This window comes from Macaca mulatta, chromosome 5 (genome assembly GCF_049350105.2).
Source record: "Macaca mulatta isolate MMU2019108-1 chromosome 5, T2T-MMU8v2.0, whole genome shotgun sequence".
NCBI lineage: Eukaryota > Metazoa > Chordata > Mammalia > Primates > Cercopithecidae > Macaca > Macaca mulatta.
In genome coordinates this window covers 6,434,780-6,447,428 of record NC_133410.1, presented here as the reverse complement: position 1 = coordinate 6,447,428, position 12,649 = coordinate 6,434,780, and the positions used below count along the sequence as shown (strand labels likewise).

The following is a 12,649-nucleotide window of genomic DNA, read 5'->3' as shown; positions in this document are numbered from 1 at the left end:
CGCACCTTCCAGAGCTCCTGGCTCCTCTCAGTGCAATGCTGTTGCCCTCCTTCATCCTGCAGCTAGCACTCCCCCTGTGCTCCCCCGACCCTCTGGCTGCTCCTTCTCCATCCTCTCTGCTTACACATGCACAGCGTCCGCCCACATCCTAGTCCAAGCTCCCTCTGATCCCCTGTCACCTCTGCTGTGCACCTGACGCTAGCCCCACCCCTCACCTCCCACAGTCACCCCCTGCCCTGTCTTGGCCTTACTCATGGGTCTGACCGCTGCTCAGTCCCCGCACCCCAGGCATCGTCTGAGCCTCAGCCAGGGTCCCCAGGACTGCGAGTTCATCAGTGAAAGGCAGTTTGAGTCTAGATCAGTTATGAGAGTTCTCTGAGATGTTGTTCAGCAGTCTTAAAGTGTGGATTATAACACCCATCTCTCAAGGTGTTTAAAAGATTATATTTCGGGGAAGGACTTGGGGAACATTAATCAATGCCTTATACAAGTCTGGGGTTTTCTTTCTCCCTGCACCACTGAACCCAATATCTGGTTTACTATGGTGGCTCTTAAGTAATAAATGAATAAATGAATGGTTGGGTGATTCTGGCATGGAGCCCTTTGTATTCATGATCTATCTCTATGTAGTAAATTGCCCCCAAACTCAGGGGCTTCTGAAAACAAGCATTTTGAATCTACAGCTCCTATGGGTGAGGAGCTGAGGAGTGGCTTAGCCAGGGGGTTCTGGCTCAGGACCTCTTGAGAAGTTGCTATCAAGGAGTCAGATGGGGCAGTGTCATCTGAGGGCTGGACTGGGGCTGGAGGGTCTACTCCAGGCTGGCTTCTGTGGCTGTGAGAGGAGGCCTTGGTTCGTTGCCGTGTGACTGCTCATGGCACAGCAGCTGGCCTCCCAGAGCAGTGACCCAGGACAGCAGGCAAGAGCGGCCACAGTAGAAGCTGCATGCCCTGCACCTTCTCGCCTCAGGGACACACAGGCACTTCTGCCTCCTTATGTTTGTTAGAAGTGAGTCACTGAGTCTGGCCACCCTCTAGGCCCTAAGCCTCATCTCTTGAAGAAGTAGCAATGATTTATGGATGTCTTTTCTTTTTTGTTTGTTTGTTGGTTTGTTTGTTTGAGACAGTCTCATTCTGTCACCCAGGCTGAAGTGCAGTGGTGGGATCACGGCTCACTGCAGCCTCAACCTCCTGAGCTCAAGTGATCCTCCCACCTCAGCCTCCCAAGTACCTGGGACTACAGACATGTGCCACCACGCCTGGCTAATTTTTTTTAAGTTTGTGTGCATGTGTAGAGATGGGGTCTCACTCTACTGCCCAGGCTGGTCTCAAACTCCTGGGCTCAAGCAGTCCTCCCACCTCAGCCTCCCAAAGTGCCAGGATTACAGGCATGAGCCACATTGCTAGGCTTGGACATCTTTTGAACCACCATACACTTAGGTTTGAAGTTCACTTTTAACCTTTTATTGTTGGTGATGTCCGAGACCTCCATCGCATCATCAAAATCAGTGCTCTATCTAAGTTCACACAAAAATCCTCACCCCTGCACATGCTATAACATGCAGGAACCTTAAGGACATTACGCAGAGTGAAATACGTCAGTCACAGAAGGACTAATGCTGTGTGATTCCACTGGTATCTAGAGTTGTCAAATTCATGGAGTCAGGGAGTAGAATGGGGGTGCTAGGGGCTTGGGGAGGGGCATAGGGAGTTAGTGTTTAATGAGGACAAGAGCTTCAATTTGGGAAGAGGAGAACGTTCTGGAAAGGGATGGTGGTGGTGGTTGTATAACGGTGTGAATGTACTAACACTATTCAGCTGTACACTTAGAAATGATTAAGGTGGTAAATTGTATGTTATATGTACTTCACCATGATTAAAAGTTAATAATTAACACCCTCACCTCTGTGGTTCAGCATGACCTTGCCTGGCCCAGTAGCTGGCACTGCAACCCACTGGACAGGCAGGTTCCCCTGGGTGAGCGTGGGGCCGGGAGGCACAGGCCCACCCTCCAGGCACCAGCAGGGTGATGCTGTCTTTGCAGAAGGACACGGGTTTCTCTATGAAACATTTGGGATCCGGCCACAGTTCTCCTGGCACGTTGACCCATTTGGCGCCTCTGCCACGACCCCCACCCTATTCGCGCTGGCGGGCTTCAACGCCCACCTCGGCTCCCGGATCGACTACGACCTGAAGGCAGCCATGCAGGAGGCCCGGGTGAGTGGTGTGCCGCGTCTGCTGCCGCCCAGCGACTGCTCCTCCCTTCCTTCCTTGGATCAGAGCATGGTAGAAAGCTGCTGCTCTATGCCAGAGTGTTCGGGAATTCTTGGCAGCTGCATAGACCACGGGGCTGTCCCCTAACCTTTGCTCTTGTCATCTCCCCCACCAGGAGGACCCCCCTCCCTGTACACCCAGCTTCTCACAGAGCTGCAGGCACAGTTTGGCTGCCTCCTGCTTCCAGACCCCTATCCCCATCAGCTGGGCCTGAGGCAGGGCTGACCCCTTCTGTGGGCCTCCCACAGGGACTAGAGCAGAATGGCACTCAGTAAGCAGGGGTTGACAACCAGAGGAATGGCAGGGCGTGTTTAGCTGGGAGAACAGTTAGCAGAGACGCTGTGATTCTTCAGGTGTGTGGGCAACTATTACAAGACTTAAGTAGCAACAACCACCATGGTAGACGCTGCCTTCGGTTGTGCCCTTGGGAGTATCAGGCCTGGTACCAGGCCCTACTCATCCTTCATTTCTTTTTCTTTTCTTTTCTTTCTTTCTTTCTTTTTTTTTTTTTTTTTTTTTTTTTGAGACAGGGTCTTGCTCTGTTGCCCAGCCTGGAATGCAGTGGCACAATCTCAGCTCACTGTAAACTCTGCCTCCCGGGTTCAAGCGATTCTTGTACCTCAGCCCCTCAAGTAGCTGGGATTACAGGTGAGCACCACCACGCCCAGCTAAATTTTTTGTGTGTTTCTTGTAGAGACGGGGTTTCACCATGTTGGCCAGGCTGGTCTCAAACTCCTGGTCTCAAGCGATTCACCCACGTCAGCCTCCCAAAGTGCTGGTATTACAGGCGGGAGCCACTGGTGCCCACCTTCATCCTGCATTTCTTTTAACCCTCACAGCAACCTTATGGGATGGTGTCATCATTTGCTGGGGCTGCCATAACAAAGGACCACAGACTGGTGACTTAAGCAATAGAAACATATTGTCCCATGGTTCTAGAGGCTGCACATCCAGGGCCAAGGTGTCGGCAGGGTCATGCTCACTCTGAAGGTGCGAGGGAAGGGGCTGCTCCAGGCCTCTCTCCTTGGCTTGTGGATGTCCCGCTTCTCCCAGTGCCCCGTATCATCTTCCCTGTGTGCATGTCTGTGTCTCAATTTTCCCTTTTTCTAAGGACACCCATCCTATTGTATTAGGACCCACCCTAATGAACTCATTTTAACTTGATTACTTCTGTAAAGACCCCATTTCCGGCTGGGCACAGTGGCTCACGCCTGTAATCCCAGCCCTTTGGGAGGCTGAGTGAGGCAGGCAGATCACATGAGGTCAAGAGTTCGAGACCAGCCTGGCCAACATGGCGAAACCCCGTCTCTACTAAAAATACAAAAATTAGCCGGGCGTGGTAGCAGGCGCCTGTAATCCCAGCTACTCGGGAGGCTGAGGCAGGACAGTCACTTGAACCCAAGAGGTGAAGGTTTCAGTGAGCCGAGATCATGCCACTGCACTCCAGCCTGGGCGACAGAGTGAGACTCTGTCTCAAAAAATAAAAATAAAAAATAAAAAATAAACTACACACTTGGTGAGAAGTAATGAGCTTCCTGCACCTGGGGGCATTCAAGCAGAGTTAGAAGGTGCTGATTCTACAGGCTTTGGCAGAGAAAATCCTGCATTGAGGAGTGCGTGGGGTGAATGAGCATGGCTTCCAGAGGGCAAATCCCACAGCCAGTCTTAGACAGGAAACGGCAGGGGAGATCTCATCCCTGAACCACTGAGGGAGGGCGGAGGTGAGGACAGGCAGGAGATACCCAGATGGGGCTGAGGAAAGTGGAGCTGGGGCAGCCACGTGGCCCCTCCAGCCTCACTCCCCTCCTCGGTTTGCAGGGGCTGCAGTTCGTGTGGCGAGCGTCCCCAACCCTCTCAGAGCAGCAGGAAATCTTCACGCACATCATGGACCAGTACAGCTACTGCACCCCGTCCCACATCCCTTTCTCCAATAGGTACGTGCCCTTCCGCAGTGCCTTTGGGATCTGACAGCAGGGTCTGCCCAGCCCCTACAGCTCTTCTGCAGTTTTGTTTTTGTTTGTTTGTTTGTTTGTTTGTTTAAGACAAGAGTTTCTGCTCTGTTGTCCAGCCTGGAGTGCAGTGGCTCCATCTTGGCTCACTGCAACCTCTGCCTCCTGGATTCAAGCTATTCTTTTGCCTTAGCCTCCTGAGTAGCTGGGATTACAGGCGCCCACCACGACGCCCAGCTAATTTTTGTCTTTTTAGTAGAGATGGAGTTTCACCATGTTATCTAGGCTGGTCTCAAACTCCTGACCTGAGATGATCCACCTGCCTCAGCCTCCCAAAGTGCTGGGATTACAGGCATGAGCCACCGTGCCCAGCCCTATTCTGCAGTTTTTGACAAGAGCTCCTTAAGCATTTCCACACATGGTTTCCCATTCTTAAACCTCCCCAACAGAGTGGGTGGGGTTATCAACCCCATTTTAGAGATGTGGAAACTGAGGTTCAGAGAGGGTAAGTGACCAGATCAGGGTCACCCAGCTGGTAAGTAGGGGAGGCAGGATTTGACTCCAGTTCTGTGTGACTCCGAATTGCTTCTTGTTATGAGTCCCTGTCCCAACAGGGGATTGTTTAAAGGATGAGATCTTCGCTGGGTGCGCTGCCTCATGCCTGTAATCCCAGCACTTTGGGAAGCCGAGGCAGGTGGGTCACTTGAGGTCAGGAGTTTGAGACCAGCCTGGCCAACCTGATAAAACTCTGTCTCTACTAAAAATACAAAAATTAGCCAGGCGTGGCAGCAGTGCCTGTAATCTCAGCTACTCAGGAGGCTGGGGCAGAAGAATCACTTGAACCCGCAAGGTGAAGGTTGCAGTGAGCCAAGACTGTGACTGCACTCTAGCCTGGGTGACAGAATGAGACTCCATCTCAAAAAAAAAAAAGCCTGGAAGAGTGGGAGAGGGAAGGGGCCTGCAGAGCCCCGGGAATACATCGCTGCACATCCTTGTCTTGCAGAGCTGCCCCTGTCCAATCACCTCCTATTCACCCCGTGGTGAGGGAGGGGTCCTCACCCTAAACGGTAGATGGTTGAATACACACCACCCTACCCAGCACAGGTGACATCCACAGCAGTTTCTGTTTGTCACATACAATCACAGCTCACACCGCACACGCCAAGGCCCCTGGGGTGTACTGTGGGGGTGCACTGTGGAGCAGACTGAACACGTAGGGGCAGCTGTGTAGCAGCAAGGGGGCAGGTGCCCTCGGCTCCTGCAGAGGACGTGAGTGGCTCATCTGAATAATTTCACCAGCTGGCAGGGAGGTGGAAACTGTTGTGTGGAGGACCAGGTGGGGTGCAGCTGGTCCGACTGATAGTGGAAGAGCTAGACAAGAGGACTTTTCTGCTGGTGGAAGCTATCAGGTGACAGCAGGGGACTCCTAGACCCCTGGGGGCCTTCAAGGCTCAGATGTCAAGAAGCACATGGGATTTTAGCCTCGCTGTACACCTTCTTCCCCAGAAGGCTTTGGGTGAAGACTGAGTGGGGACCAGGAGTATGGAGCCATGGACCAGGACCCCCTGGGGGCAGAGAGGGTAGGCAGTGAGCCCACATGCACGTTCCTGGCTCGCTGTTTCGAGCACCCACCATGAGCCAGGGCCTGTTCCGAGTATTCTCCCTGTGATACCTCATAGACCCTCGCAGCGATCCCCTGACCGAGATGTTGTGAGTGCTCCATCTTACAGAAGGAGAAACCGAGGCATGGCAGCCCACCCCAGGTCCCACAGCTGGCAGAAATGGTAGAGCCAGCGATGGATTGAGGCCACCGGCTCCGCAGCCTCTACATGGTGGCAGCAGCCAGCCTTGGTCTCTGTGCAGTCAGACAGTCCTGGGTTCAAATCCACGCTCTGCCCTGGCCAGGTGCTTAGCCTGTCTTGGAAGAGGAAAGACAACGGGCAAGGCAGAGGCAGTGAAGAACACCGGCTGGGATTCATTAGCGGTCCCTGCCGCTTGTCAGCCCTCCTCTGTGCCCGGCACTGTTTCTAGCTCCTTTCCATAAATGACTTGCATTTAATCCTCACAACAACCCGCTCCGCAGTCTACCAGGGAGACTAAAGCTTGGTGAGGCTAGAGATGACTGCTGGTGGCTGATGACTCTGATCCCAATGCTTTGAGAGGCCGAGGTGGGAGGACTGCTTGAGCCCAGGAATTTGAGACCAGCCTGGGCCACAGAGCAAGACCTCATCTCTACACAAAATTTAAAAATAAGTCGAACATGGTGGTAGTCCCAGCTCCTGGGAAGGCTGAGGCGATGGCCTGAGCCCAGGAGTTCGAGGCTGCAGTGAGCCATGATCATATCACTGCACTCCGGCCTGGGCAACAGAGCGAGACCCTGTCTGTAAAAGAAACAGAGGTGGGATTGCTGGAAGGGGCTGCCCAGGTTGGAGAGCTCCAGACAAGGGTTCCACGGCTGTTACCCCGAGGCTGCACAGTGTGAGCAAGGAAGGCACTTAACTAACTGGGGGTTCTCCACACCCCCAGCCTAAGGCAAACAGAGAAAGATGTTAAATACTGAGCCTGTCTTTATTTAAAACTCTGACATTTTGTTCCTCATGGGTTTTTTGCATTAATTTTCATTTTTTAAAGTACTGCATTAAAATATCATTTATCTCAACTACTGAGATTTGAGGCACCCCCATAAATTTTGTGCCCTAGGCCAGAGCCTCACTTGCCTCACCAGGCCCCCGGCCTCTTTGGGGTCCTGGGACCCGGGGTCTGATGGGCAAGAAGTTGGCCTGCGTGAATGAGCAAACAAATCTGTGGCCCACCATCAGTCATGGAGTGGGGGAATTCAGGCTCTGGGTGAAATGATGCGCCAAGGTGCCAAGACTGGGAGAATGTGGGACTTGGGTATGAGCCCTGGCTGTCCACAGAGCTCGCGTCTTCTCCCCTAACTTTCTGCCCTCGCACAGGTCAGGATTTTACTGGAATGGCGTGGCCGTCTTCCCCAAGCCTCCCCCAGATGGGGTGTACCCCAACATGAGTGAACCCGTCACCCCAGCCAACATCAACCTCTATGCTGAGGCTCTGGTGGCCAACGTGAAGCAGAGGGCCGCCTGGTTCCAGACACCCCACGTCCTCTGGCCCTGGGTAAGGCGGAGTCCCAGGCCCTGTGCCCTCAACACAGCCCAAGGAGCACCGTGCAAGCCCTGGCCCGTGCACCCAGGGCCACCCTATCCAGATCCGGCTAGGCGGCCATGCTCAGCCCAGTGACTCCTCCTCCTTCCCTGCAGACCCCTGGGCCTCTCCCACTCTACCAGCCCCTCCCCCACCTGGAGAAGCACCCTCACCCGCACTGGCCTCTCCAGCTCCCACTCTGCTCTCCTCCCCGCCTGGGCTGGAAGCCTGGCTCCCGGCTCAGGCACTGCATGCCTTAGAGTCCACTGAGCTTTAGTTGCCTCCACTGCAAAAGGGGAGGGTGGCAGCAGGCTTCATAGGCTTGGTGAGAGGTGGCGCGTTCCCAGGAGGCCGGCGCCCGGCACGTCGTGGCCATCATCACAGCTAACCTTTAGTGAGTACCTGCTGTGTGCTGGGCGCTGCCCCACGGGATATATTTGTCTTATCCATCTAATTTGCACCACTGAGCCTGGGAAGCAGGCTGGTATTTGTTTCACAGTTGAGGGAACCAAGGGCCAGAGAGGTTAAGGAATTTTCCTGAGGCCACAGAGTTCCTTAGCAGGGTGGCTAGGAAGGGGTGGAATTTGCGTTCAGACCCAGTCAGGCCAGCCCCAGAGCCTGCCTTCTTAATCCATGACTGCCCTTTTGAAGGCAAGCTTAAGGTCAGTAACTGAGTCATGGTTATTATTGTTGTTATTAATCATTATATTCTAATAATTAATAATCATTAATTATAATGATTTGGATAAATACTAACACTGATGGGCCTTAAGAGATGCCCAGGGCTGAGCGCTGTGGCTCACACCTATAATCCCAGCACTTTGGGGGAGGCCAAGGCAGGCAGATCACCTGAGGTCAGGAGTTCAGAACCAGCCTGGCCAACATGGTAAAACCCTGTCTCTACTAAAAATATAAAAATTAGCCAGGTGTGGTGGTGCGTGCCTGTAATCCCAACTACTCAGGGAGGCTGAGGCAGAAGAATCGCTTGAACCCGGAGGCGGAGGTTGCATGAGCTGAGATCAAGCCACTGCACTCCAGCCTGGGTGACAGAGTGAGACTCCGTCTCAAAAAGAAAAAAAAAAAACCAAGATGCCCAGGAAGTTCTGCTATGGGAGCTGGTCTGGGGCCCCTGTTGGCCACTTTGAAGACTGGGAGGGCGGCCAGTTGGGGGCGGTGATGAGCCCACCCCCGCTGGGCGAGCATCCTGCTCCCACAGCACAGGGTGTTGCTCCCGTGTCCCCACAGGGATGTGACAAGCAGTTCTTCAATGCCTCAGTGCAGTTCGCCAACATGGACCCACTGCTGGACCACATCAACAGCCATGCTGCCGAGCTCGGTGTCTCAGTGCAGTACGCCACACTGGGCGACTACTTCCGTGCCCTGCACGCTCTCAATGTCACCTGGCGTGTCCGCAACCACCACGACTTCCTGCCCTATTCCACAGGTACAGGCTTCCAGGGGCTGGGGTGGTAGTTTGGTGGCAGGGAGAGTATAGTCCACGTACCCTCTGCCCACCTCAATGTCTGCTCAGCACTGCTCTCCAAGCCCTGCAGGGGTGCCAGGCAGGTCCTGTGTGGGGCGCAGGGGCAGAGACTGGCCCCCACCTGCTCACTCCACCTGGACGTCCTGGCCACCGCATGCACCCCCTGGTTCCCACAGCGTTCAGCCTCTCATCATTGCCCACACATGCAGTTTCCTGCCTCTGGCCTTTGCACAGGTGGTGCCTCTTGCTGGGAGCGGCCTCCGCCACCTTCTCTTCCTGCATGAGTTCCACATAAACCTCCTCTAGGAAGCTTTTCCTGATGCTGAGGCTGACTCAGGCTCAGTCATTACTGCACAGTCATTACTGGGCACCTCCTGTGCATCCTGCCTGTGTCCTCAGGCCAGAACCGGGCTGGCCACCAGCAACACAGCCTGAGAGCTAAGAGGGCTGGCTGTAAGTGAGCCTCTACTCCCTGGCCGTGTGCAAGTCATGAAACCACCCTGTCTCCAAAGGGGGACATTTGTGGTGCCTTGTCCATAGATAGGGTTGCTGTGAAAATTCAAAGAGAGGAAGCGCTCTCAGCCTCCTGCCCAGCACAGAGGCTGGGCTCACCCGGTGTCCTAGCCCTTTGGGTGCTGCTATAACAGAATAACACAGAATGGATCATTGATAAGGAAACAAAATTTCTTTGGCTTACAGGTGTAGAGGCCAGGAAGTCCAAGGTGGAGGGCTGGTGTCTAGAGAGGGCCTTCTTGCTGCATCACCCGTGGCTGAAGGCTAAGTGCAAAAGAATGGCCAGACAAGGGGGTTGAACTTGCTTTTCTAACAATCCCAGTCCCATGACAATGACATTAATCTGTTCATGAGGGCAGAGCCTTCGTGGCCTAATCTCCTCTTAAGCATCCCACCTCTTAATATAGTCACAATGGCAATTAAATTTTAACATGGGTTTTAGAGGGGTATTCAAACCATAACATTTCCCTTCCAAAGAGATGCCACAGATGGACTCCAACTGCAGGGCTCATTCTGGCCTGGGCACTGCCTTGACTCACCCATGACCTGGGTTAGTCCTGCCTCTCTGGGCCCCAGTCTCTGGGTTTGCATGGTGACCAGTGGAGCTGCATAGTCTCCAGCCCCTGCTGTTGACACCATGTTGGAGGCAGGTGGGGCTACACACAGGGGTTGGGGGATGTCCACGGATGTGGGTGTGGTTCTAATCAGGGCAGGAGGAGATATGTTAATGTGGGCATGGCTAATGGTGAGGTGGGTGGGGTAGTGACTGTGCATGTGGCTACATCTAGCGGGTAGGGATATGCCCCAGTCAAGTTGGATGTGGCTCTGTCCAGGTGGGCGTGGTGTTCAGGCGGGCATGGTGTGGTGGTGATCGCTGAGGCTGTGGAGCCCCTGCCAGACTGAATGGAATCAGGCCTCACCACCCACTCTCAACATGGCTGCAAAGCTGTGGAGGACCCCATCTGACCCACAGGCTATGGCCTGTCCCCTGGGCCATGGGACCACCCCTCCCAGTCTGGTCCAGGACCAGTGGGGGAAGAACAAGGAATCAAGGCCAATCTGGGCACATCCCAGACCCCAAGGAGCAGGAAAGCAGAAGCAATAGGAAGCTCCCTTCTGAGACAGACAGCTACTCCCTGGAAGGGTTCAGCCCTCCTGCCTCCTGCATGGGCCCTGGCCATCCTCATCCTCTCTGTCTTGCATCAGGACAGTGGCTCCCTGGGGAATCTGAGCCCTTGCTGCCTCCTACCATCCATCCTCCCGGGACGCCCAGAGAATCCCTGCTGAAACGCATGCCTGTCCTGGCCTCCCCATGCCCACGTCACACATGAAGGCCTCTGTGTGGTCAAGGCCCTTCTCAGCAGGGTCCTGCCCACCTGGCTCCTTGTCTTCCCCGCTGGGTCTCCCAGGCCCTTTGCTCACACAGCTGTCCTGTGTTTCCTAGGCACCCTGGGCTTGCCTCCGATCACCATCCTTCAGCACCCCACCCCACCTGCCCCAGTGCAGCCTGCCTCTCCCGCCCTGCCCAGGGCCTACCCAGGGCTTTCTGGGCAGTTCCTAGTCTGGCTATGGGAGGAGCCCTGAATTGGGAGCCGCAAGCCCTGGGCTCACTGCCTGCCCAGCCCGCCTCCTTGGGTGATCCTGGCAGAGGCTGCCTCTGCAGCCCCAGCTTCTCAGCTCTTCCAGAGCTGGAGCTTAGCAGACTTCTGAGTCAGGCTGTCTCAAGCTCACTGTCTTCCATTGTCTCCCAGAACCATTCCAGGCATGGACGGGCTTCTACACGTCCCGCAGCGCACTGAAGGGGCTGGCCCGGCGAGCCAGTGCCTTGTTGTATGCCGGGGAGTCCATGTTCACGCGCTACATGTGGCCGGCCCCCCATGGGCATCTGGACCCCGCCTGGGCCCTGCAGCAGCTCCAGCAGCTTCGCTGGGCCGTCTCCGAGGTAACACCCCACTTAGCCACAGTGGCAGGATTGGAACCCCCCCATGCTGCGCACCTCCCCTCCCTTGTCCTAGCCAATCCTCCCAGCCCTGGGGCACTAGAGGCCCCACGTTACAGAGGAGAAACTGAGGTTCCCTTTGGTTACAAGACCGGTGCATGGTGAACCCAGGCCAGGGCTGGGACCACAGCCTGATCCATCCAGCTGGTGGCCTCATTAAGCTTTGTAGCAGTTTAGCAAGAGGGATAAAGGACAAGGTGGAGTGGCATTTGTGTCCGACAGCCCTGCCTGCATCCAAATCTCGGCTCAGCTGTGTGACGTCAGGCACGTGATTCCCACACCCATCCGAGACCTAATTCCTTCCTGTACAATGAGAACAACGAGCTTGCTCAGGAGGACGGTGGGGCAACTGGATGTGCTGGTGTGCACGGGCTGCTCGGAGCAGTGGCTACTGAATAGCCAGTTCACCAGTGTCCGTCTCCACCCATCCCCTATCTACTGATGGGAAAACAGACCCAAGACAGCCTGTAACTTGTCCTCAGTCACCTATCCAAAAAAGGGTCGCACCAGCCATGACACTGTAACAGTTCCCCAAAAGGAACTGCTGGCAGAACATGTCATTGTGTTGTGGGAGAAATCAGGTGACTTTAGGGTCCGTCAGAGCAGGGGGTCCAGAGATGGGGGACAATGAGTTCCCACAAGGGCAGGAAAAGTTGGGCAAGCTCCTCAGCCTTTCTTGGCCGCAGTTCCCTCTTCTGTGAAATGGCGGGGACTCCCTGCTTCTCCACTGGCACCTGGCAAACCAGAATGGGAGCCAGCACCTAGTAGGTGCCTTGTAGGTGCCTCGCAGAGTCAGGTCCTGATCCTGTTCTTCCTCCCCCCGGGGGTTGCTGCAGGTCCAGCACCATGATGCCATCACTGGGACTGAGTCTCCCAAGGTGAGAGACATGTACGTGACGCACCTGGCCTCGGGGATGCTGGGCGTGCGCAAGCTGATGGCCTCCATCGTCCTAGACAAGCTCCAGCCCCAGGCACCCACGGCGGCCAGCTCGGGTGAGCCAGGACCTGCAGGGAGGCTGTGGCCCCTTTATGAAGGGAGAGCCTGAGGGCGTCAGGGGAGGGGCTCGATGACCCCAGCTTCAGACTCTGAGTCCACATTGCCCGTGTCGCCCTTCCCCATGGGGAGAGCTCGGACAGGTGGCTTCAGTCCTCCCAGCCTCTGTTTGCTCATCCGTGCAATGAGGAAGGGTTGGTGATGTTACAAGAAGAGCCAGAAATAGCAGCTAACATGTTTTGAGCATTTACTAAGCTCAAAATACCCTTCGTGCAGTA

General features: G+C 55.0%; 1 protein-coding gene across 2 annotated transcripts in view; it reads left to right on the top strand.

The window, feature by feature from the left end:
- MAN2B2 (mannosidase alpha class 2B member 2) overlaps nt 1-12,649 on the top strand; it is a 46,615-nt gene that overhangs the window by 10,226 nt on the left and 23,740 nt on the right. For both annotated transcript variants that reach the window (XM_078003146.1, XM_015137944.3), the window contains exons 4-9: nt 2,042-2,214; nt 4,090-4,205; nt 7,178-7,355; nt 8,628-8,826; nt 11,130-11,320; nt 12,214-12,370. In XM_078003146.1, coding sequence (XP_077859272.1) covers nt 2,042-2,214; nt 4,090-4,205; nt 7,178-7,355; nt 8,628-8,826; nt 11,130-11,320; nt 12,214-12,370 — 1,014 coding nt within the window. The remainder of the gene's footprint in view (nt 1-2,041; nt 2,215-4,089; nt 4,206-7,177; nt 7,356-8,627; nt 8,827-11,129; nt 11,321-12,213; nt 12,371-12,649) is intronic.